The sequence below is a fragment of the Diabrotica virgifera genome, chromosome 3 (genome assembly GCF_917563875.1).
Source record: "Diabrotica virgifera virgifera chromosome 3, PGI_DIABVI_V3a".
In the NCBI taxonomy this organism is placed as follows: domain Eukaryota; kingdom Metazoa; phylum Arthropoda; class Insecta; order Coleoptera; family Chrysomelidae; genus Diabrotica; species Diabrotica virgifera.
Genome location: NC_065445.1, coordinates 86,673,893 through 86,701,524, shown reverse-complemented (window position 1 = coordinate 86,701,524; position 27,632 = coordinate 86,673,893). Strand labels below are relative to the sequence as shown.

The window sequence follows — 27,632 nt, the reverse complement described above, 5'->3', positions numbered from 1 at the left end:
ACACTTTCTGTCAAGTATGATAAGGATGTGCTAAATACTTTTAGGGTACTAGATACAAATAGTTAATATTTAACCCAAATCACTTAAAATGGCTCCTGACTGAGTTACAGGATGATTGATTTAAAAAAATTTAAAATTATTTATATCCAGTACTTTAAAAGTATTTGACATATCTTTATCATACTGGCCAAAAAGTGCAGGTACTGTACACCCTACTAAATTATATTAAACGTTTCTACCCACTACCAGGGACGTACGACAGGGGAAGATGAATGGTTGGCCTTTCCCAAATTCTATGCAAATAATATACTCTTCCTTCGTAACCATAAAATCATTAGTTTTCGAGATATTTGAAGTTAAAAATGGAAGAGCACAATACATTTTTTTTTCTTGGACTATAGTCATCCAGCCAGTCTCAATCAAAAGTAAATGTATTAATAAAGATATTGCCAATTAGTGAAACATGGTTATTATAATAATATTACAATTTTTTACTTCTTATTTTACCTACTTATTACAGCTAATGTACATACTATGTTAATAAATATTATAAATATATTATATGTACTTAATATGTTTATCAAGAACACATAGTGTATACATTTTACAAATAAAATTATTAATGTTAATATTTAAAATAAATGCATTATTTTTTTTGTATTTTTTTTTTGTTTTTTTTTGTCACTACGATAAGATGTCAACCCGGTTCAACCCCTCGGAGGTTTAAATCCTCTTAGTGATTTTTTTTCTTTAAAATTTTTTTATATTTTTTTTTTATAATTTTTTTTGTTTAACTTTTTTTATTATTTTTTTTCCATTTTTTTTAAACATATTAATCAAAATAGCTGTGCCGTTTCATTTTTAACTTCAAATATCTCGAAAACTAATGACTGTATCGTCACGAATGAAGAGTATTTTCCGGTTAAAAACGTGTAATCAGAAAAGCCACATTATAGTCGCAGAAATAGTATATATGATATATCAATTATCGCTTATTGAAAAGTCGAGCTCGAATATACAGGGTGTCCCGAAAAGATTGGTCATACATTATACCACAGATTCTAGGGTTAAAAATAGGTTGATTGAACCTCACTTACCTATATACAATAGTGCACACAAAAAAGTTACAGCCCTTTGAAGTTACAAAATGAAAATCGATATTTTGTCATATATCGAAAACTCTTACGAGATTTTTTATTGAAAATAGACACGTGGCATTCTTATGGCAGCAACATCTTAAAAAAAAATTTAAGTGTTCACCCCATAAAAATTTTATGGGGGTTTTGTTTCTTTAAACCCCCCAAACTTTTGTGTACGTTCCAATTAAATAATTATTGTGGCACCATTAGTTCAACACAATGTTTTTAAAACTTTTTTGCCTCTTAGTACTTTTTCGTCAGTGTTTATCGAGATATTTTGAATATTTGTCGAATCCACCACATATTTGTATATGATTAAGTACGATTATAGAGACCTGTTAATAATCTGAAAATTTATTTATAATTTACATTTTTAGGTATATTTTGAAAAAGAAGCCACATCTCGATAAAAGGTGACTTGTCAAAAAAAGACTAAGAGGCAAAAAAGTTTTAAAAACACTATGTTAAACTAATGGTACCACAATCATAGTTTAATTGGAACGTACACAAACATTTGGGGGGATTAAAGGAACAAAACCCCCATAAAATTTTTATGTAAATATATTTAAAAAGAAGCCGCATCTCGATAAAAACTGGCTTATCGAAAAAATACTAAGAGGCAAAAAAGTTTTAAAAACGTTGTGTTTAACTAATGGTAGCACAATAATGAATTGATTAGAACGTACACAAAAGTTTGGGGGGGTTTAACGGAACAAAACCCCCATAAAATTTTTATGGGGTAGACAAACTTCACTATAGTTTTGTTTTAAAATGTTCCTGCCATAAGAATGATACATGTCCATTTTCAATAAAAAATCTCTAATAGTTTTCGATATATTGAAAAAAACCGATTTTCATTTTGTAACTTCAAAGGGCTGTAACTTTTTTTATGAGCACATTTGGACTAAGGTAAGTTAGGTTGAATCGAACTATTTTTGACCCCAGAATATGTGGTATAATTTATTACCAATCTCTTCGGGATACGCTGTATAGTTACGGATTTTATGTCATTTCTGATAATAAAGTTATGATTGGAAGTTTGGCAGAAATAAGTGAAAATGAACGAGTCAAAATTAGTGAAATCGTATATAAATCTATGAAAAGTTAATGTTGTTCTGAAGCTATTTTCTTGTGGCATTTTTATAATCAAGTATATTCAAATGGGAAATAAGCCACAATTTTACCTAAAAATGATTTTATTAACGTTTCGACGCCCAAGTCGGGTGTCGTTGTCAAAATACAAAATACATTATTTTGTATTTTGACAACGACACCCGACTTGGGCGTCGAAACGTTAATAAAATCATTTTTAGGTAAAATTGTGGCTTATTTCCCATTTGAATATACATACTTGATTATGAAAAGTTAGACGAAGAATTCAAATATGGATTTATAGTTCTACTTCCGGTCACGTTGGGTGAAAACCTAGGACTTACGAAGTCCAATTGCTTGTATTTCATAGTATTTTAAATTTTGTATTCCATTCGTTTAACTATCAAAGATCGACATCATCGACTATTAAAGTTCAACTATCAAATCTCTCAACTCGACAAACAACAAAGACAGCTATTAGTTGTCTTTGAAAAGTAATGAAGCTTAAACTAGGACAAAACCTCGCCATTTTTACAGAATGGATCGATTCGCTTGAAAATTTGAGAATAAGTAGTGGATAGTCCAAGGATCAAAATCTATATTATGCCGAAAGTTTATTATTGCCGCCCCATATTAGGGGTGGAAATTCTTTATTATATTTTGACCGCAAAAGTTGGTAAAAACTTCATTCTAAGCAAAAAACGTTCTATACATTTTTTTGATAAAATTAATAGTTTTCGATTTATTCGCTATCGACAGTGTTAGTTTTATATCGAAAAAATTAATGTTGTTAATAAGTTTTCTGCTAATAACTCCAAAAGTTTTCGTCACATCAAAACAACTTTACTTAACAAAAATGTACCTTTTAAAAAAATAAACAAACCGTGTTTTTTTATTATCTTTAAGACCAATAGTAATCGAGCTTTACTTTATTATATGTTAGCTCTTCTTCGTTAAATGCTAAATATTGTAGTTTCAAAGTCAAGACGGGAAAATTATGCATTTTTCGAGGATAACTTGTTAAACTAATTTAAAGTATTTAAGAATATATATCTCCAGAAATAAAGAAAAGTCTCTAGCTCAAAAATTAAGTGACTTATAATGAAAAGAATGTCAGTCCCTATTTTTTTTCAGCGAAAAAGTGATCGGAAGCAACCTCCTAATCACCACCCGTATTAAAATTAGTCATTGACCTTATTTGGTCTTCTTTATTTATGTATTATAATAGGTTCTAGAAGTTTGACCGGCTTAGATTATTGAGTTTTTAAAAAAATGGAGTTAAAAGCGAATAACTAATTTTTGTAGTTTGGAAAAAATGGCATTTTCTTCAGAATAGAAAGATTTAGCATCAGAGATACGAAAAAACGTTTAAATATGAAATTGTAGCTTATTTAATTCTCAATAACCTGGTTTGCAAAAATTGAGTGAGCTATTGACAATTAAAACTTGTAATAACATGCAAAAACCACGTTTACCAACCCTTTCAAAGTCACCGCTTTTTGAGACAGGATTTTAAAAATATTTAATATTAATAAGCTTATAGATCTTGTAAAAACCTACAAAATTCTTTTTTAATAAACTTTCTAAGGTAAAAAATAAAAAAGTTAAAAAATCAATATATTTTTTTGAAAAAAAAAAAGGAGAAATCCAATTGAAAGCATAATAATGTAAGTTAGCGGTGTTTTTAGTCATAGCCTGATTCATTCTTCTTTATTTATGTATTATTAATGATTCAATAAAATTGTGTTTTGACTAGGAAAGTTTTGGGGTAGTTCTGATTTCTTTCATCATATATGGAATTTGGGCTGCTGAATCCGAATATGAGGTTTGCGGACAAAATTTCGTGACGGAACATTAAAAAAATCGCCAAAAAAGCGAAAAATTTTAGCTTTTTTCCGTTCTTTTGCTCAAATCTCGAAAACTATTAACTTTTAGTAAATGGTCCGTTAACAGAAATTAGAGTACTTAAAATTATCTACAAATATCACTATTTACTTTTTTTTTCAGACGAACCGTTCGGCCTAAAGTGCAAGTTGAAAATTGCCAATTTTTAACGGCTCTCGGCAAAACCCACTTTTTACATTCCAAAACTTCATTTTTTATTAGAATGCTGTCATTTGATAAATTTCTCCTAGTTTTCTGTACAAATAATAAATGTTAGTTCATAGGTATGGTATGTCTCTTGTGACAGCTTTCATGAGTCCATTCCGTCCTAAGAGACCGGGAACGTCTCTGCTTTTCCCTTAGAGCCACAAAGGATCAGGCACAGATGGAGTCACAGTTTCAGTTGGTATGAACATTTCCTTCGGATCTGTTATCTTGATTTCTGATAAACCTTGAGATTTTGTCCTTTTAAAATGAATTATTTGAACAGCTCCCTGACTTCCATAAACCTCAAGCGCGGGTTTCTTTTTTATCCGAGGAATGGATTGCTTAGGAGCTACTGCATGTTTTGGCATGTACGTTAAAATCAACGTACACCTGCTGTGTGAAGCACGGCAGGTCATCTTTCTGCGGATCGCCTGCGAATGCTGACACTTCCAGGCGAACAGCATCTGTATACGATGAACAAAACCCCAAAGAGGAAACTACATCAACGTATTTTCTTGAGCCGTACTTTTTGTAGAGACAACGGCCAACCCTGCAAGGAATGGTGAGACCAACTATCTGGGCCTTACTGCCGCTACAAGACTTTGAGCAAGCGCGTTGCTTACCTGGAAGTGTCAGCAATCGCAGGGATCCGCAGCCGTGCTTTACACAACAGGTGTACGAAAACGCTGATTTTAACCCTTTCTATGCCAGGCCTTAATTTGCATGTTGGTCTCTCAATCCCAAAGGTTTTTTAATGCTTAGAGTCTCATTGCCTTATATATACGTCGAATATAAATAAACAAATAAAGGACCAAAACATGTTTTTAATGACTTTTTTTTAACCAATTTAAACGTTTTCTTTTCAAAAGTATACTCATCAGAGAGCAAAAACCAACTTGAAAAAATGTAACTAACTTAAAAAAAAATAATATAATGTAAATTAACATTAAAAATTTTCTTTTGTGTGGTACTCCTCAAAACATGACACTACGCAAAGGCCGACTCCACATCTTGCACACATGTATCTCGATTCGCTTCTTTTTTTTTTCTGGTCTTTTCTGTGGCTACAAACGCTTCACCTTCTAGCAGCTACCTATAAGCGTTGTCACCAGTACTACAATATAGCATATATCTAAAATATGTGAACAAATATATACGGCAATGGGTCCGCATGACCTGTCTTAGGTGCCAATATGTTGAGGCTTTGGAAACAATAATCTAACATTTTCGAACATATTTCTACGGCATTGGGACACCAATGAGTCTAAAATTTTATAAGCAACGAATATTTTCGGCTTTGGTAAATTGAGACCATAACACCTTAAACGTATATACATATACGGCGGCTGGGAATACAGACCCACTTTTTCAAAAACATATATATGCAGCGTTGGGACAGAAAGGGTTAACGTACATACAATCGACGGATACCACACTTTTTACGTCATGGATGGAATTTATTGTATTGCACCAAAACATGCAATAGTTCCTAACCAATCCATTCCTCGGCTAAAAACTAAACCCGCACCTGAGGTTTATGGAAGTCAGAGAGCTGTTCAACTAATACATTTTGAAAGGACAAAACCTCAAGGTTTATCAGAAATCAAGATCCGAGGGGAATGTTCACACAAACTAAAACAGTGACTCCATTTGTGCCTGATCTTCTGTGGCGCTAAGGGAAAAGCAAAGTCATTCTCGGTATTTTAGGATGGAATGGATTCATGGAAGCTGTGAGAAGAGACATACCATATTCATATTATAAACTAACATTTATTATTTGTACAGAAAACTAGGAGAAATTTATCAAATGACAGCGTTCTAATAAAAAATAAAGTTTTGGAATGTAAAAAGTGGGTTTTTCCGAGACCGTTAAAAATTGGCAATTTTCAACTTGCACTTTAGACCGAACGGTTTGTCAGAAAAAAAAAAGTAAATAGTGATATTTGTAGATAATTTTAAGTACTTTATTTTCTGTTAACAGGCCATTTACTAAAAGTTAATAGTTTTCGAGATTTGAGCAAAAAAGCGGAAAAAAGGGGAAATTTTTCAATTTTTTCGCGATTTTTTCAATGTTCCGTCACGAAATTTTGTCCGCAAACCTCAGATTCGGATTCAGCAGCCCAAACTCCATATATAATGAAAGAAATCAGAACTACCCCAAAACTTTCCCACTAGGGGGCTCGTAGAGTACAAATTCACTGAATCATAATAGATTCTAGAAGTTTGACTGGCTTAGAATGATTGTTTTTAAATAACTGGAGTTAAAAGCGAATAAGGAATTTTTGTAGTTTGGTAAAAAATGCCATTTTCTTCAGAATAGAAAGATTAGCATCAGAGATACGAAAAATCTTTAAATATGAAATTGTAGGTTATTTAATTCCCAAGAACTTGGTTTGAAAAAAAATAAATTTTCTACGGCAAAAATTGAGTGAATCGTAAATGAGTATTATCGGAAAACATTGATTTTTTCGATATAAAACTAACACTTTCGATAACGAATAAATTGAAAACTATTAATTTTATCAAAAATATATATAGAACATTTTTTGCTTAGAATGAATGTTTTTATCAACTTTTGCGGTCAAAATATAATAAAAAATTCATCGCCGCCATGGAAGTCTACTCTGTAGACCTCGAGAAAACGTATTTTTTAGACGGGTTAAAGAAATTGGAGCATCGCTGGATCAAGTGTATCGAGCGAAACAACATTCAGAAATATATCACCACTTCTCTAAAATTTTCGTTTTTCTTTTGGAGGCTAAGTACTTATCGGGGTTCATGACATCTCGTAACGCAACAGTTCGTAACGGCGACAGTTCGTAACTATACAAATTCGTAACGTTCAAATTGAATTATTCTGTTTATTTTTGTTAACGTGGAAACTAACTGGTGTTACAGTTATAAATGAAATTATGTTTATCAATTTAACGAAACAGTATCAGGATAAACTTTTTTAAGGCATTTCATATTTCGTGTTTCAGGATATTATAATAAAAGTATTTAAACCAATTATTAAAGTATTAAAAGTCATCCCTCTTATCAACTATAACCGTTAATTGAATACCCTAACTACCCCAACGCTATAACCAATCACAAGGTTTATTATAATAACAGGTAATTATAATCTTTCCTTTACAAAATGTTTTAGAAAGTTGGGAATGTCTAAAGACGGTTTTCGGCTTAAAGATTTCACGCATTACTTCATTATTCCTTTGTATAGGCAAATTTAAGGAACAATAAAAGCGATAAACTTTTAAAAATATTGTTAAAAGTTTGTATGTATTTAAATATTTGTTTGTGTTTAAAGACTTTTAATATATTCTGAAACACGAAATATGAAATGCCTTAAAAAAGTTTATCCTGATACTGATTAGTTAATTTGATAAACATAATTTCAGTTATAACTGTAATAACAGTTAGTTTCCACGTTAACAAAAATAAACAGAATAATTCAATTTTGACGTTACGAATTGTCCGTTACGAATTTGTATAGTTACGAATTGTCGCCGTTACGAAGTGTCGCTGTTACGAACTGTCGCAATTACGAGTTGTCCGTTACCAGTTGTCCGATTACGAATTGTCGCGTTACGAGATGTCTGGGCACGACTTATCGGACCGCCCTAATATTGTAACAAATACCATAAAAACTTCGGATCCCAATTTTCAGATTCTCTTTACTTGTTAAGAAGTAAACCCTACTATAAAATATTTACAACTTTTCGCCTATTAAAAGCATTTATTTTATTTATTGTTGTTCCAAATAGCGAACAATTACTTAAATGCATCTGATACGTAATTATTTAATAGCAGTTGGCTGATATATAGACAAGTTTACATTTGGCATCGAAAACAAATTAGGATGGATCAAAAGGTCAATTACGATGTCAAACGATTCAATGATATCCATTAGATAGTATCTGTCTCGAATTATTTTTATTTTACCGCTTTTTAATAAAACAAGTAAAACAACTAAGTATTTCTTCCCCGAAATATCCGCGTGTACAATTTATTCACATTAAAATTATTATTGCACTGGAATATCGTGTACAGATGCGATATTCGTCATAAAGCAAATTACTGAGGAATCATCATCATCATCATCCAGCCCTTTGCGTCTACTGCTGGACATAGGCCTCCCTCATTTTTGTCCATTGTGCTCTATTTTGAGCACTTTGCATCCAATTTCTAGACATTTTCTTGAGATCGTCGGTCCAACGAGTAGGTGGTCTTCCTCTACTTCTTTTGTCTAATATCGGCCTCCACTCAAGTAATCTCTTCGTCCATCTCCCATCCGTGGCAATTCGGGAAATTACATCGGTAACTCCTGTTCTTCGTCTTAAGTCTTCATTTCTAACTCGGTCACGAAGCGATATACTCAGCATTGACCTTTCCATTTTCCTCTGGGCTATTTGCAGCATTTTAGAAGTTGTAGCTGTCCATGTCAAAGTTTCGGTACCATAAGTCATCACAGGCAACACACATTGGTCAAATGTTTTACGTTTTAAAGAAATTGGTATATCGCTTTTAAAGATGTCTTTGAGTTTTCCATAGGCTGCTCATGCTAGGTTTATTCTTCTTCGTAGTTCGCATGTTTGGTTGTCTCTTGTAATCTTTATTTTGTGTCCAAGGTATATGTATTTTTCCACTAGCTCTACTTCGTTGTCTCCAATATTAATATTTCCGCTAGGTACTAGGTTTGTCATGAATTTTGTTTTGGAGATGTTTATTTTAAGACCTACACTGGCACACACTAACTGAAGTTCATGTAGCATCGTACATATCTCCTTAAGGTTGTCAGAGAATAAAAGTATGTCGTCTGCGAATTTCAAATTTGTTAATCTTCTACCGTCAATATTCAGGCCTCACTCTTCCCAGTTAAGTTTTTTACAAGCATATTCTAGTACTGCGGTAAACAGTTTAGGCGATAAGGTATCGCCCTGTCGGACTCCTCTGCCGATTGGGATATGGTCCGTGTTTTATGTAGTTTCACCAACATAGTTGCGTTCTTGTATGTATTGTAAATAATTAAACTTGTGTATCGGTAGTCAATGCGGCATGCTTGTAGTGCTTCCAGAATTTTTTCAAATTCTACCGTGTCAAAGACTTTATGGAAATCTACAAAAGCCAAAACGAGTGGTCGATTGTATTCGATAGTCTTTTCTATTACCGTTTTAATGCTCTGTAGGTGATCATTTGTTCCAAATCCAGTACGAAATCCCGCTTGTTCCATTGGCTGGTAGAAATCAAGTTCTTTCTCAAGGCGATTCGTTACTATTCTTGTAAGGAGTTTGTATGTGACTAAGAAGGCTGATAGGTCTGTAATTTTCTAATTCATGGGGATCTCCTTTTTGTACAATAGAATTACTTCAGCATTGTGCCATTTGTCGGGTATATTACTATCTAAAAGGCACATGTTAAAAAGGTTTTTTATTTTCTTAAGAAGACAAGTGCCTCCGATTTTGATTGCATCAGTAACTACACAATCCTCGCCTGGAGATTTCTTATTCTTAGCTTTTCTTAGGGCTAGTTTTATTTCGTCCTTTGTGATTTCCGGTAGTAGTTCTGATCCTTGGTTGACATGCCCTTTTTCCTTGTTAATATTGAGGAATCACTAGAGTATAATTAATAGACCAACATTTCTATGTCTGATTGACTTAAATGAGGCATCTGACAGAGTAAGACTCATTTTCTGTATAATAGAAAAGTTCCCCCAGATATCATAAAAATAATTGAAAACATCTACCAGAACAACAAAATGGAAGTCAGAATAGATGGACAACTTACAGAGTCTATGGACATAGAAAGAAGAATAAGACTCATTGAGCTCTAATATTCTCTGCAATTTACTCATGGATGAAATCATCAAAAGCGTCATAAAATTAAGAGAATACAGAATGGGAAACAAAAAATAATCTGTTATGAAGACGACGCAATATTGATAGTCCAAGATGAAGAGTGTCTAGAAGAGAGATTAAGCCATAGGTTTAACATAAGAGCAAAAGAATTCAATATTATCTCATCTCAGAAAATAAAAACAATAGTAATTAGCAAAGAACCAATCAAATGTAAAATAGAAATTCATGGCATCAGTATTGAACAAGTAATGGGAATAAAATACCTTGGAATTACACTGTCCAACTACAGAGACCTGGACAAAGAAGTGAGCAATCAAGTAAAAAAGCAAATAGACTGGCACGATACCTCAACACCACTATATGGCCAAACCGATATATTAACACTGAGATGAAGTCAAGAATTTCTAAAGGCAGTGTAAGACCAATAATGACATAATATACAAAACAAATGGAAACTAAATAGAAAAAAAAATGGAATAAGCACATAAGCAAAATGTGAGAGACCCTTATAGTCAAAATTGCCAAAGTAAATTTCAGTAAAAGTCAGTAGTACTCAGTAGTTGTCTTTCACCTCTTTCAATTTAATGACCTAATTAATTAATACCTAGCAACCCACGTACCACGTGTGGGAGTCATATGTTGCCCTAAGGCCATATCCATAGGAATTACATCCATCCTTTGGATTTTATTTATGTATCCATTTATATAAGACATTTAGTCTATTTTTAAAAGGTTTTAACCTTAGTATTTTTGGGTGGCTTAGCATGTTCTTGTAACACTGGTGATGCTCTTGTTACAGAGCGAAAACGTCTTGTTTTAATATTTGTAGCCCTTTTAGGGGCTTTTTAAATAAATATACCGTTTACCAAGACAAATTTTTCATTAAATTTACTTGTAATTAATGGTATACAGCCAACTACAGGAAATTGTTCCTTGTGAAAAATAGCAAAAGATAAATCACCAATCAGTAGAAGAAGTATCGGCCGACCAAGCAAAAGATGGAGTGACAACCTTCCATAGAGGTATCAATCCGTCAATAATTAAGAAGCAGAGTTGCTTATAAAGAGAAAAAAGAAGAAGGTATTTTGGTAAACTGAAAAACTGAGCTTTTTGTTCGTCTTGATCATTCTCCACGATTATGTTATTTCGTTTGGCCTTTTTATTGGTCGAAATTTGTTTGTTATGCAATTTATGGTAGAGGAGCCCAAGCGGGGATTTTTGCAGTTACTCGAGCGCGTCAGATTTTCACATGATGAGAAACTTTGTACCCTGTAAATGTGTAAATGTACCTCTACCATATATTGGCTCTTAATAAAAGGGGAGTTCGTTAAGGCGGGTCTGAAAAAAATATATCCTTAAAAAACTCGAAATGGTCAGATTAAGATAAGGTAAGTTAAGTACATGCAAAACAGTGTACAAAACGTCAGATCGAAAAACTAAAAAATACGTGTTTAATGTTTTTCAAAAATCTACCGAATGATACCAAACACGAGTCCCCACAGAGAGGAGTGGGGGGTAAATTTAAAATTTTAAATACGAACCCCGCGATATTTCGCGAAATGAACATCAGATCGAAAAACTGCAAAATGCACGTATTCAATATTTTTGAAACATCTATCGAATGGCTCCAAACACGAACCCACACTTGGGTGGGGGTGGGGTGGGGGTTGCTTTAAAATCTTAAATAGGAGCCCCCAATTTTTATTGCAGATTTGGATTCTTTACGTAAAAATAAGCAACTTTTATTCGAGACATTTTTTCGAATTATGGATAGATGGTGCTATAATCGGAAAAAACGATTGTTGGAAATGGAAAATTAAATAAAAAAATGGAAAGTCACCCACTTTCCAATACAAGAATTAGAAAATTATTTTTTATTTTTTTATTATTTGTTTTATCATCTGTTTTATACTTTGGTGTCTTCAGTGGTTATTCATTTCGAATGTTGGCAACCATCATAGCAATTTGAATTTGAATTTTGTTGTTAACTGCAGGTAAAGGGCCACTGTCGGCTTGTCAAATTCTAAACCAAGCTCAGGTAATATTAATTGAAGCGGAACGTATCTTCGATTATTTCTCAAAATATAACCGAGATATTCCAATTACGACGTTTTTCTTCTTAACAATATTTGATTTTCTTTGTTTTATTGTCAATATATACCGCAAAAAATCCCGATACCAAACCTCGCAACAGGACTGAACCTCATATAAAATCTACCCCGGCAACCAATAAGGAAACGATTTTAGTATGGAAAAAGTCTCATGAGGGAAAAATTGGGCCCACCATTTTTAAATGGTAGGCCCAAGGCCTATGTATTTTTAACACTGAACTTTAGTTTTCAGTTCAACAATCTTTGTATCACAAATATCTTAGAAGTAATAAACTTCACACAATCTAATCGGTTTTGTTAATCTTATCATAAAATTTGTGATAATATTAGTTCTGCTTAAAATTTTATTGATTTGTAAATTTTAAAATGTAATTAAAAATACTCAAATATTTTTTATTGCCCAACTGAGTTCGAGTTTCTTCCAATGCATTGTTTAAATTAACAAATTTTATACAAGGTGTCCCAAAAGTAGTGGAACGGTCGAATATTTCGCGAACTAAACATCGGATCGAAAAACTGAAAAATAAATGTTCAATCATTTTCAAAAATCTATCCAATGACATCAAACACCAACCCCCACTACAACCCCTAGGGGTGGGGTGGGGATAACATTAAAATATTAAATGGAAACCCCGTTTTTCTTTCAGATTTTAATTCGTTACGTAAAAGTAAGCAACTTTTATTCAAGACATTTTTTCGAACTGTGTATAGATGGCGCTTTAATTGGGAAAAACGATTTATCCTGATATCATAGGTAAATTATAGAAACGGTCTAGTATCTCACGAAATGCACTTCCAAATGAGAAACTAAAAAACAGATTTTTAAATTTTTAATCTTTTTCGAAAACCTTTCGAATACCACCAAACGTGACTCTCCAACCCAACCCCTGTAGGTGGGGTGGGTGGTAACTTTAAAATCTTAAATAGCAACCCCCACTTTTTATTACAGATTCGGATCCGTCATGAAAAATTAAGCAACATTTATTCGAAACATTTTTTAGAATTGTTAATAGATGGCGCTTTAATTGGAAAAATACGATTTATTAGCGCCATCTATCAAAAATTTTAAAAAATGTTTTGAATAAATGTTGCTTAATTTTTTATGACGAATCCGAATCTGCAATAAAAAGTGGGGGTTGCTATTTAAGATTTTAAAGTTACCCCCCACCCCACCCCCAGGGGGTGGGTTGGAGGGTCATGTTTGGTGTTATTCAATAGGTTTTCAAAAAAGATTAAAAATATGTTTTTTGGTTTCTCATTTGGAAGTGAATTTGGTGAGATATTAGACCGTTTCTATAATTTACCTATGGTATCAGCATAAATCGTTTTTCCCAATTATAGCGCCATCTATCCACAGTTCGAAAAAATGTCTTGAATAAAAGTTGCCTACTTTTACGTAACGAATCCAAATTTGCAAGAAAAACTGGGGGTTTCCATTTCAGCTTTTAAAGTTACCCCCCACCCCACCTCCAGGGGGTGTAGTGGGGATTGGTGTTTGGTGTCATTGGATAGATTTTTGAAAATGATTGAACACGTATTTTTCAGTTTTTCGATCCGATGCGCGATGTTTAGTTCGCGAAATATTCGACCGTTCCGCTACTTTTGGGACACCCTATATAATATTTGTCATTAACGTCGCCTATACTCGTATGGATAATACAGATAGAAAATCTCATTATCTGGATAAAAAAGACAACTCAGAATTTATAAATTAAAAAAAAGCGGTACAACGATGTTTTTTTTTCAACGCCGCGCTGTACAAAATTTTTGGCTTTTTGTTTCAAACTAGTATTCGTATAGTACTTTTAAAATCATCATCATCATCATTTGGCTCTACAACTCTATGTGAGTCTTGGCCGCGTTTTGGCTACTTTTAAAATACCGTGAGAGAAATCTCAATACTGCGTCCGCACTGGCCGCTATAGAGCTACTTCTCCAGAAGCATTCGGTTTTTGATCTTACAAAGTCTACGATTAAGATTGTCACTAAATAATTATTGACCTTGCTGAAAGACTTCGGAGTACATGACAAGGAACTATTAGTGTGTATACAGTTAAACGACGCTTGGAGGAACATTGTTTAAAATGAAGAATATCCGTGTATATACGAAAGCCAGTTCTGCGGTAGATGTAACAGTGTATCTCATCCAAAATTAGAATATATTTACCTGAGAGACGCCCAAAGAGTTTGGATAAGACGAGGTAAAAGAGTTGATCCAGCGCAGCTACTGTTGTGCAACAATATTAATATTTGGGGTGGTATTTTCTCAAACATTCTCTAAGATTACGTTATTCCGTTTCATCATCATTGGCTCTACAACCCATGGTGGGTGTTGGTCTGTTCCAGAATCAGCTTCCACTCCATCCAGTCTCTGGCTATAAATGTGTTTTGACGAGTCCACCTCATTCATTCTCTCAAAGTGGCCTAGCCACCGCAGCCTGTTTATTTTTATTCTTCTGTAAACGGGTTACTACGTTTACCCTTTTTATTTTTTCAAATTTGTTTTTCATGCAATTTAATACAAGATTATAATATGTTGAATGGCCTTTCGATGCCATTATGTATGGAATACAACATTTATGTAGTTCAAACGTCAGCTGCGACTTAGGTAGGTAGTGCGCATCCGAAATGTCCAATTTTCCATGACTTTGGTGCATAAATCATGCTGAATTTGACCGATGGCATGAGTGTTGGTTTTGCGGTCTGCTGTGGTTTGATGTCTATTGGCATAGTTCTGCTACTTAGAAATCCCTAAAATAAATAGGGTTCTACGTGACGATCTCGGTGGCCAGCTCACATCACTTTCACATACGATGACCATACTCTCTAGTCTAGTGCATAATATTCCAATCTGGCATGAACTGTGTGACTCGTAGTCCATATTATCAAATTTAGTAATAATCAGATAATCATCTACCTATGGTACTCATCGTTTACAGTAATGACCTTGCCAACATTGTTCTCAAACATACTTTTTTGGAATGGGCGAAATTCTGGGCAATCACATTCATCGAAAAATGGGCATCATCATTGAAAATGATTTTAAAAAAGTTAGAGTCTGCTTGAAAGCCGACACATGTCATTGTCTATGGTTGTTTACTTTCAACAAAATCCAATAAAAAGTTCACCTTCTTGAGATGCCGTTTTCACAGTTGAAAGAAATATTCTTCTTAAGATCTTTCGTTTGAAGATAAGATGATTTGCATCTGTTTTAGAAATAGTCCATGTCTCTGACTCATACGTCAGCACTAATTGGATGCATGTCTTATATATATTGTTAATTGGTTTTTTTTTGCTCTTTAACTGTTAGCTTAATACGAGTATAAAGTAACAGCTGCTACTCTGGTCCATCCTGAGGGTCTAGATAAATGTATTAAACCCAAATTCAATACGGTTCTTCGGTGGACCACAAGGAAAGGTATGTGGTAAGTTTCAAGACTGTTCAGTTTTACATTTATTTTGTTTGTACAAATACTCGTTTTTATGTCTACACTCAAATGTAAGCCTACCCATTTCATCAATGATGTAAATTATGTTGAGGGTCTGGAATTTATTAGTCTTTTTGCAGATGACACAATAATTGTATGCAGTGGTGATGCTATTGTGGAGGTTTTTAGAAGGATGCAGTGGTTGTTAAAAAGAATTGAGATATTTTTGGATGCTAACAAGTTAAAACTTAATGCGAGTAAAACAAAGTCAATGATAGTCTCTAGTCGGTATAAATTAAATAATATAAGTATGGAAAAATTGAAACTAAAAGTTAATAATGAATGCATCGAATGGGTCAATGAAATTAAATATCTTGGATTTATACTGGATAACACACTCTCTCTGAAACCTCATTTTCAATATATTTGCAAGAAAATATCTAAAAAATTATTTTTCTTTAATAGAATTAGCAAAGATCTATCATTATTTTCAATGTTCACTGTATTTAGAAGTATAATTCAGCCCCATTTTGACTACTGTTCAAGTGTTTTATATTTAGGTGATAAAGGATCAATTCAATCATTGCAAATTTTGTATAACAGAGGTATGAGAACAATTCTTCGATGCAATCGCTACAGACCAGTTGAGATGTAGGTTGGTTTTCAGTTCAACAAAGGCTTTACTACCTTACTATAGTTTTCATTTTTAAATTAAAAAAAAGGAATGTTGCCTGCATATTTTAATGAATATGTTACATTAAGGGGTCAAAACATTAAGGGTTCTGAAACCTGTAAGGGCTCAACAGCGGACAGAGATATATTCTTCGAATAGTTTATCGGCTTATCCCAAATGCCAAAAGTACATTTTATTTTTACATGCGATAACCGGCTGCGACACTACGTCCGCAATGTACAGAAGGGTAAAAACGTCAGTACTTAAATTATTCGAAAAAAAAAAGATTTGACTGACTGCTGTAAAGTTTTTATAGAACTTGATTCTACACCGCAAACAATAATTACGGAAGGAATTCGCTTTCTTCTTGCGGTTTATGGAGCTCCAAAAAAATTATTTGTCTTAATAAATACCGATACTTAACTTTTGTAAAAAATACGCGAAACAAGAAACAAGTACAACTATCATGTCTTCCTCCAACATCAGCATCTGCTTTTCAACATTTGTATCGAGTATATTATGCAAATATCAATTCTGGGTATCAGTGAAATGCGATGGCCCGGATCTGGCCAATGCCATGTGGATGATCATGAAGTGTATTATGCAGGAGAAGAGAGTAATTACCATCGTCATGGTGTAGGATTCATAGTCTCAAACGAGGTTAGCAGATGTGTTAGAGCGGTATGCCAGGTATCTGAACGAGTCATAATGATTCAGTTGAACGCGAAACCCAGAAACATAAATTTAATACAAGTGTATGCACCGACAGCGGAAAGTGAACTGGAAGAACTTGACAAGTTCTACGCCGATGTAAAAACTGTTACCGACCAACTCAAGACTAGAGATCTCACCATTCTGATGGGTGACCTTAATGCTAAGATAGGAAAAGGCAGACAAAGTAATATTATTGGCTGTTATGGACTGGGCGATAGAAATGAAAGGGGAGACTATTTCGCAGATTTTTGCAAAGAACATAATCTATGTATAATGAATACCTTTTTCAAATTACCTAAAAGGAGATTATATACGTGGAAATCTCCAGCAGATACCCCCAATAATATCGTAAGAAACCAAATTGACTACATAACCATCAGTGAGCGTTACAGAAATGCAGTAAAGTCTGTAAAAACCTATCCTGGCGCCGATGTGCCATCTGATCACAATCTATTGTTAGCCGAAATAAAATTAAAACTTAAACGGATAAAACAACCACGATCCTCTAACAAACTGGATACCGATTTTATTAGAAACAACAGTCAGGGGATTTCAAACAATTTAGAGAGCAATTTTGAGAATAGCGAACAACAAGAATCCATCGAGGATCATTGGAACCAAATCAAAACGATTATAAGCAACTCAACTCCAAACTTCAAAGAGAAAAATCAAAAGAAGCAACAGTGGATGAACGATGAGATTTTGAATTTGATGGAAAAAAGACGCAAAAAGAATCAAAACATCGAAATGTATAAACGCATTAATAAAGAGATAAGGACTAAAATACGAGCGGCAAAAGAAACATACTTTGAAAAAAAATGTTTAGAAATTGAAGAGTTGCAGAGAAAACATGATTCATTTAATATGTATAAAAAAATAAAAGAACTCACCGGTCAGAACAAAAAACATGCAAATAACATCGTTGATAGAGACGGAAAACTGATTATCACTGATTTGGATAAAATAGACAGATGGAAAGAATACATTGAGGAACTGTTTAATGATGAAAGGCCCGAGCTTGAAATTAACGAAGTAGTTACAGGACCTGACATAACTATGGACGAAATTGAACAAGCAATAAGATTAGCAAAGACCAGAAAAGCGACGGGACCAGACGAAATACCGAATGAAATAATAAAGCTCTTCGAAAATTCAGGTAAAAGATCTCTCCTTCATCTTTTTAATAAAGTTTATCAAACTGGCTATATACCAACGGATTGGCTGCTGTCGACTTTTGTGACGATACCTAAAAAAGCAAACGCGAAAAGATGTAGTGACTACCGAACCATTAGCTTGATGAGTCATGTTTTAAAGATATTTCTACGAATTTTGCACTCTAGGATGTACCAAAAAATAGAAGAACAGCTTGGTGATACACAGTTTGGATTCCGCAATAACCTTGGGACCAGAGAAGCACTGTTTAGTATTCAGGTTATGGTACAGAGATGCAGAGATGTCGGACATCCGGTTTATATGTGTTTCATTGACTTTGAGAAGGCCTTTGATCGGGTAAAACATACGGAAATGATTGCTATTCTTCAGAAAGTGGGTATTGATGATAAAGACCTACGCATTATCAAAAATCTTTACTGGCATCAACGTGCAAACATCAGGATTGGCTGGGACACGTCTGAAGAACTTCAAATACGAAGAGGAGTAAGGCAGGGCTGCATTTTGTCCCCACTAATATTTAACATCTATTCTGAGTTTGTTTTCAATAAAGCAGTGGATAATGCTCTATGTGGTATCAAAATGAATGGCGTCAATATTAATAATTTGAGATATGCGGATGACACGGTGTTAATTGCGAGCAATTATGAAGAACTTCAACATCTGATTAATAGGATTACCACAACGTGTGATGAATATGGACTCAAGCTAAACACCGCAAAGACCAAGGTGATGGTTGTCAGTAAGACGCCAATACAACCGGAAGTAGTAACAGCTTATGGTGAACAATTAGAAAGAACTAACAGTATCACCTACCTTGGTTGTAATCTAAATGAGAACTGGGACATGAGCAAAGAAATTAGAATACGTATAGAGAAGGCCAGAGCTGCATTCTTTAAGATAAAGAAACTTTTATGTGGAAACAACATTACTTTGAATCTTAAAATTAGATTAGTGAGATGTTATGTGTTCTCTACTCTTTTGTACGGTGTCGAAGGTTGGACTTTAACAGATACTCTTCTCAAGAAATTGGAAGCCTTTGAAATTTGGGTATACCGAAGAATCCTACGAATAAGTTGGGTGGATAGAGTTCGTAACGAAATTGTTTTGCACCGGATGGGAAAAGTCACAGAAGTCGTCAGAACAGTTAAAAATCGAAAACTTGAATATTTTGGCCATGTTATGCGACACCCAGAGAGATATAATATACTCCATTTAATAATACAAGGCAAGGTAGACGGAAGAAGAGGGCCAGGTCGAAGAAGAACGTCATGGCTTAAAAACCTGAGAGAATGGTATAACAGATCCTCTGCATCCCTTTTCCGAGCTGCCGTTAACAAAATTACTATAGCCAATTTGATAGCCAACGTTCGATAATCGAGCACGGCACATGAAGAAGAAGAATATTATCAAGTTCAAACATGGCTAGGCAATGAACTGAATCCAGAAGACTGGGGTTTGAAATTAATAGATAATACTCTGGAACCGATTAAAACTTTACTCCCACCTGCTCCAGAAAAACTCCATAACACTATTTTTTGCAATTGCAAAAAATGTTGTAGTGCCAAATGTGGATGTAAAAAAGTCGGGTTGCTGTTCATTCATATACCACAAGAAATATTGAAGATTTTGACATTAAAGAAACTAATAAATATAGTACAATGACATCCTTGAAGAGTTATCACACAAAGAGACAGGCAAACAGACAAACAGATAACCAAAGATGTCAAGAAGGATCTCACATTCTTAATAACATTGTTAGATTATTTAGATATTAAATAATCTAATTTTATACATATTAAATAATAGAGCATATCGTCGGTGATGTGACAATACCTCCTATCTGCTTTTTCATGAATTTTGTAAGAGAGATTTCAAACTTTTTTTAGGGTCACCTCCTGTTTCCATATGTAAGTTTTGACTTGTTTTGTAGTAAATAAATAGTTGAATTTACTACAAAACAAGTTAAAAAATATCATATTAATACAGGAGATGACCCTAAAAAAAGTTTGAAATCTTACAAAAGTCATGAAAAAGCAGTGTAGTAATCCGGTCAACTTAGACATCAAAATGCTTGGCAAATAACAAAAATTGCCGGAGAGCCAAATTTTGGTGGAGAGCTAGGGTATACCATAACAAATAAAGTTTTAAAAGTCCCCATCGATCCCATGTGTGCGTCAAAAGTTATTCGGTGTCAAAGATCAAAATTTGAGATTTTTTGGATTTTTTTCGAAAACGGTAAGTTTTATCAAAAAAAACCTCAAACCAAAGTTGTAGATCTTAACATTCTCTACAAAAATTGTGCTTACAATTTTTTTCCTAAGAGTTACCATTCCTGAGATATGGCGATTTTAAAAGTTACTTTATACATGCACATATAAGCCACGTATATACATAAATATGTGGCCCTTAAGACAAGTATAAATGCCTATTTGTGTCTCTTTTATATAGTATATTATACTATTCTGAAAATATTTCTTCAAAAGGTAATCAGTCCCAAACTGAATTTCCTCTATCCACGTGGTCTTGAAAAACATTTGGCTATACCATTGTTTAAAAAAAACAGATTGTCTATTATAATAGGCAATGGCTACATTATTGTCCGTAGGTCTGGTTCATAATATTATCTGTTTCTTTTAGTGCTAAAAGTTCGGTTCAAGTGAATATAAGTACTTATTACAAGCGTCTACCATTTAGTACCGTTACCGTTATTTGTACAATTTTATAGTTTTAAAAATGTCTCAGTTTTGCTTTATTTGCAATAAACTTTTAAGTGAAACTAAAACAGTTGTGGTTGATCGTGGAATGCCAAATTTAATCGAGGCTAGTGTCGAGAGAGGTGATGAGTTTATTGCCTATTTAAGAACTCAGCGAATCAACAACAATTTTTCGCAAACATTAATAATAAATCTCTTTTCATTTCCATGTTAACTGACAAATTAACAGCTGCGAATATTGAAGTGAAACAAGCTAAAAATGACGCAGATGTCCTTATAATGGAGACAGCAATTGAAAAATTTAAGGCAACAAACACAACAATGTGAAGATGTTGATTTGTTGGTACTGATTACTGCAAGGACTCCAGTAGATAAAGTTATTTATTTTCTGAAACCTGTAAGGGCTCAACAGCGAACAGAGATATATTCTTCGAATAGTTTATCGGCTTATCCCAAATGCCAAAAGTACATTTTATTTTTACATGCGATAACCGGCTGCGACACTATGTCCGCAATGTACAGAAGGGGAAAAACGTCAGTACTTAAATTATTCGAAAAAAAAAATTTGACTGACTGCTGTAAAGTTTTTATAGAACTTGATTCTACACCGCAAACAATAATTACGGAAGGAATTCGCTTTCTTCTTGCGGTTTATGGAGCTCCAAAAAAATTATTTGTCTTGATAAATACCGATACTTAACTTTTGTAAAAAATACGCGAAACAAGAAACAAGTACAACTATCATGTCTTCCTCCAACATCAGCATCTGCTTTTCAACATTTGTATCGAGTATATTATCAAGTTCAAACATGGCTAGGCAATGAACTGAATCCAGAAGACTGGGGTTTTAAATTAATAGATAATACTCTGGAACCGATTAAAACCTTACTCCCACCTGCTCCAGAAAAACTCCATAACACTATTTTTTGCAATTGCAAAAAAGGTTGTAGTGCCAAATGTGGATGTAAAAAAGTCGGGTTGCTGTGTTCTCTAGTGTGTACCAACTGCCAAGTTCAGTCTTGCTCAAATGTCCAGTTTAGTACAACAGAGGAAGACTCCTGTGATTTTAATGAAGAGACCAATGACTCAGTCACATTTGAACCACTTTTGAACATCCAGCAAGAGGAAGAGGAAGAAGATGAAATCGAAGAAGACTTGACTGTTGAAGTAGACTTTCAAGAATATGAATCTGATTAAAACATCTAAAGAAATCAAAACAATAGTTAACCTAATAATCAATAGCAATATCAATAATCAATATCAATAATAAGGTAATATCTAGAACTTGACCGGTATTGTTTCCTTAAATTATCCTAAAATTGTCAAAACAGTTAGTGGAGTAGGCCTACAGGGGAAACCACGGTAAAAAAAAACGCGCCGAGTACACTACCTCACAGGTGGTGTGGAAACGTGTGCATATCATGTATAATGTGACTTTTTGAATCGCGATATCTCAGGAATGGCAACTCTTAGGAAAAAAATAGTAGGGACTATTTTTGTAGAGAATTTTAAGATCTACAACTTTGGTTTAAGGTTTGTTTTGATAAAACTTACCGTTTTCGAAAAAAATCCAAAAAATGTCAAATTTTGACCTTTGATCCCGAATAACTTTTGACGCACACATGGGATCGATGGGGACTTTTTAAACTTTATTTGTTATGGTGTACCCTAGCTCTCCACCAAAATTTGGCTCTCCGGCAATTTTTGTTATTTGAAATGTCTATATAGACCGGGTTATAGGAGGTATTGGGACCGTGCAAGTTTGGAAAAATGACACCTGGTTTCATAGCTTGGTAACTTTTTTCGCACTTTTAATTATATTGGCCAATCATATTGGTCCTGGTTGCTGGATAATTGTCAAGACTGTAGCCCAAAAAAATATAAGAAGAAAAAGAAGATTTAGGTTATGTTATTAAAAGGTAAACTATTGTATGTAGTAAATAAAATTAATAATTAAAATGCAGTACTGCAAGCAAAATACAATTAATTAAATATACTTTTATATAATAATTGCATATCATATCAATATTGTGAGCAACATATAATTTTTCTTCTTCAATGACAGTAGGTATGAAATATACGTCAATTTGACAATTTCAATTAACAATATGAATTATTTAAGAAATTTGCAAGATTTCTCCGCTATTCGCGCGCGATCGTTTCTCGTATCTCCTACAAGTACTTGCACACCGCGAATTGTCACATCACCGACGATATTACAGGTCCGTACAGTTTAGAAAAGAGGATAAGTAATGAAATATCAGCACTAAATAGAGAATGTAATCTAAGAATAGGAACCAGCCCAATTCCAGAACAGAAACAGGTCATATTTTAAAATTAATAGGTAGGTAATTACATTAAAAACCAGATATTTGAATAAATATACTGGCACATAAGCAATATTAAGTTAAGTATAGTAAACACTTACACAACATTCGCGAACTTCGTAGCCCAAGTCTCCCACGTTTCTTCAAGCATTTCACCATGAGGGTCAATTATTTTCACTCCATTATCTGCCTCGGGGTTGTGAGAAGCAGTGATCATTACACCTACTACAGCTAAAACAAATAAATATATTTTAGCTTCATCACATAACCATAAAATTTTTTATCATAACTTCTTATCATTTTAACCAAGGCTTGACAAATTAGAGAAGTGCTGACAGTAAGTCATGCATCACAAAAGATTTTTAAATTGAAAACTTATTGGTCCATTTTCTTAGTAACACCTACAAGGCTTCTAAAATTTGCAAGCCAGATGGATGCTGAAGTGAAGAAGACAAGAGGGAATTCAAAAAACTTACAATTCACGACCCCGTCTGTTCGGCTGGTAAATTCCAACAGAAAATGGACCTAGTTACTCAAAGAAGTAACGACCAATATAAAAATAAAATAAAAATTCCATTTTTATTCAGTTGCAATGCGAAGACAAAACAATCTTATTTTTCACTTAGAATACGGAGCGCAGTGCCAGCACTCTGAATCGACGATTTTCGACTCTTGTTGTAGTCTCATCGGAGAGAACGTAGGCCTGCTGCTCCATACTCTAAGAGACCAACACCGAGAGTTTATCCCCCACTGACGTGAATGGACTAGGTGACTAGAGTCATCTGGCAATTGAAAGATGAAGTAGTTTTCAATCCTAATAGCAATATTAATAATATTTAAAAACATTAAAATATTACTAAAAGATTTTTAAATTGAAAACTTATTGGTCCATTTTCTTGGTAACACCTCCAAGGCTTCTAAAATTTGCAAGCCAGATGGACGCTGAAGCGAAGAAGACAAGAGGGAATCCAAAAAGACAAGAGGGAATTTTGAATTCCCTCTTGTCTTCTTCGCTTCAGCATCCATCTGGCTTGCAAATTTTAGAAGCCTTGGAGGTGTTACCACGAAAATGTTACCAAGAAAATGTTAAAGTGTTACCAGAAGTGACAGCGACAGCAACAATAAGTAGTTTGTATAAATGTGTTCTTGTTAAAACTAAGTTTTTGTGTGGAAATTTTTCGTTTTAATTAGTGTTTTTGATATCAAAATATTGCTGGGATTGAGACCTGCAATATAATGCAATTTGTTTTCAATAGGTTTACATCATAAGTGAAATAATTGAAATAAGTGATATTACTATTTCCCAAACCATAACAGTTACAAAAAGTGGTTCTTATAAACAAACTGGTTAATGATCAAGAAAAATTCAGTAAATATGATTAACCTTTAAGTACTTATTTATTACTTTTAATTTTATCTTTTGGAAGTGGCTACTGTTACGACCGACGTTCTTTGCAATACAATTATTTCATACATTTAATTATGGCAATGCATTGTTTAGAATGTGACAAAGACATCAGTGACTCCAAGGATGCACTGAGTTGTGATAGCTGTGAAAGGAGTTTACATCGAAAATGCACGGAACTCTCGGCTTCGGAACTGAGAGTCATGGACCTAAAGAACAGTCGTCAACTGAAGTATTTCTGTCAGCAATGTTTGGAGGGCATGGCAGCTGTACCTAAATTATACAAAATCGTCAGCGAATTACGCCTAGAGGTGAAACATCTTCAGGAAAGTATTGAAGCCAAAAACACTTCTATACCACAATTAACTACTACACCGTCAATTTCGAATGATGAATCTATAATTAATGAAATTCAAGAGCGTAATGCTAGAGCTAGGAACATTATGATCTTTAATTTGCCAGAATCCCCAAATGACACTGCAACTGTGCGTTCAATCATAAGTGAAGCCTCCAGTGATGAAATAAGTATTGTTAAGATAACCAGATTTGGCAAGAAAAATAAAAATGGACATCGTTCTGTAAAGGTGGAGCTCTCAAGACCCCAGGATGTATTTGATGTGTTAAAAAATAAATATAATGTAAGCCGTGATAGACATATTTTCATAAGTGCTGACCTCACGCGTCTTCAACAAAACATCTTAAATAAGTTAAAAACTGAATTGGCAGAAAGGAAATCTAAAGGTGAGAAAGATCTAGTTATAAGGTATATTAATGGTGAGCCTAAAATAACCAAATATAATCAGCAAAAAAACTCGAAATGATCATTCCACAAGTTTCCAATACACTGAAAATCTACTGTCATAATGTAGGAGGTTTAAGGACAAAATTATCTGATTTCTCTGCAGCAGTTAATTGTTCTTGCTTTGATATATTTGTCATTATTGAAAGTTGGTTGAACGATGATTTCCTAGATAAGGAACTTTATTTGGTTAATTATCAGATATTCAGATGTGATAGATCTAATCTTTCAAGTACTAAAAGTAGAGGTGGAGGGATTTTGATACTTATTCATAGAAAAATAAAAGCTTTTAGAATGAGCGTCATAAACAATTCAGTGGAGCAGTTATTTATATCTTGTTCTGTTTCAAATTTTAATTTTATCATTGGTGGCGTGTATATTCCTCCTAACAGTCCAAATAATTGCTATCTATCACATGTTGAAACGATTGAAGATTTGAGAATTCAGTATAATAAATGCAACTTTTATATTTTTGGTGATTTTAACTTGCCTAATATAACTTCCGATTTAAATAATATATCACCATCTCAGATGAATGAAAACATTTCTAGTGTAGCACAATGTTATGCTTTTCTTGATTTTAAACAGCATATTACTATTCCTAACTCTAATAATAAGTTTTTAGATCTACTATTTTCGAATGTGGATAGTATTCTAGTTTCATCTGCAATAGATCCTATTTTTTCTGAATCTAGCCATCACAAACCATACTCCTTTGATTTACCTATATCGGGCATTACAAATAATTTACTGTGCCAAGAATTTTACTATGATTTCAGAAACGCTGATTATATTAGCTTACAGAATTATTTGGGACCTATCAATTGGCACAAGTATTTAAATTTAAATGACATAAATACTGCAGTACACAATTTCTATCATATTCTGAGTATGGCATTAAATCTTTTTGTGCCCAAAAAGAAAAGTAAGCTATCAACTTTCCCAAATCGGTTCAATGCTAAGTTGAGAAATTTAATCATCCAAAGGAAAATAGCTCACAAAAATTACAAGAATACTGGCAATCGCTGTTATTACATAGAATTTTCAAAGTTACGTAGTCAATGTAATATTTTATCTAAAGAATGTTTTGTGAATTACAAAAAAGACCTTGAAAATAATTTTAATACCGATCCCTGGTCATTTTGGAGATTTTTTAGCCGAAAAAATAATCTATATGATGTTCCTAATAATATGTATCTAGCTGATAAAAAAGCTGTGAATGGTGATCAGATAAGTGAACTTTTTGCTGTTTACTTCTCTGAAGTTTATGTTTCTTCCCTGGATGTAAGTTATCATGACACATTTAATAATTTTTCATCTATAAAGTGTGATTATTTGACAGCGGAAGTTATTTTTGACGGTTTGTCAAAACTTTCTAATAATGTAACAGCTGGACCGGATGGTCTTCCCGATTTTTTCTTGAAAAACTGTGCTTACAGTCTAACTGAACCATTGTTTGTTCTATATAACTTATCATTGAAATTAGGCATTCTTCCTGATAAATGGAAAACTAGCCATTTAATTCCAATTTTTAAATCTGGCGAAAGAGAAAATATAGAAAATTACAGAGGTATATCTAAACAATCGACCATTCCTAAACTACTTGATAAGTTGATTTATAACCATATTAATTTTACTTGTCAACAATTAATAAATAATTATCAACATGGCTTTATGCACAAGAAATCCACAACTACAAACTTATTATCTTATGAAACATCTATTATCAGAGATCTGGAAAGAAAATGTCAGGTAGATTGTGTATACACAGACTTTTCAAAAGCCTTTGATAGGATTGACCACTACTTACTGCTACATAAACTTAAGGCATATGGTTTCAGCGATCAGCTTTTAAAGTGGTTTGATAGCTATTTAATAGGTCGCACACAAAAAGTCAAACTGGGTTCATTTATGTCAGATGCAATACAAATAAAATCTGGAGTTCCACAAGGTGCTCATTGCTCGCCCCTTCTGTTCAATCTATTTATTAACGACATAGGTGAATGTTTTAATCACTCTAAGTACTTGCTATTTGCTGATGATTTGAAGATTTACAGATCTATCAAAGATCATGAAGATTGTAGTCTCCTTCAAAATGATCTCAATAATTT

At 33.5% G+C, this 27,632-nt stretch overlaps 1 protein-coding gene across 1 annotated transcript in view; it reads right to left on the bottom strand.

Annotated features, from left to right (window-relative positions):
* The window catches only part of LOC114330624 (phosphoacetylglucosamine mutase), a 109,476-nt gene that overhangs the window by 59,466 nt on the left and 22,378 nt on the right, over window positions 1-27,632 (bottom strand). Inside the window, exon 3 of the mRNA XM_028280021.2 lies at window positions 23,419-23,548. Coding sequence (XP_028135822.1) covers window positions 23,419-23,548 — 130 coding nt within the window. The remainder of the gene's footprint in view (window positions 1-23,418; window positions 23,549-27,632) is intronic.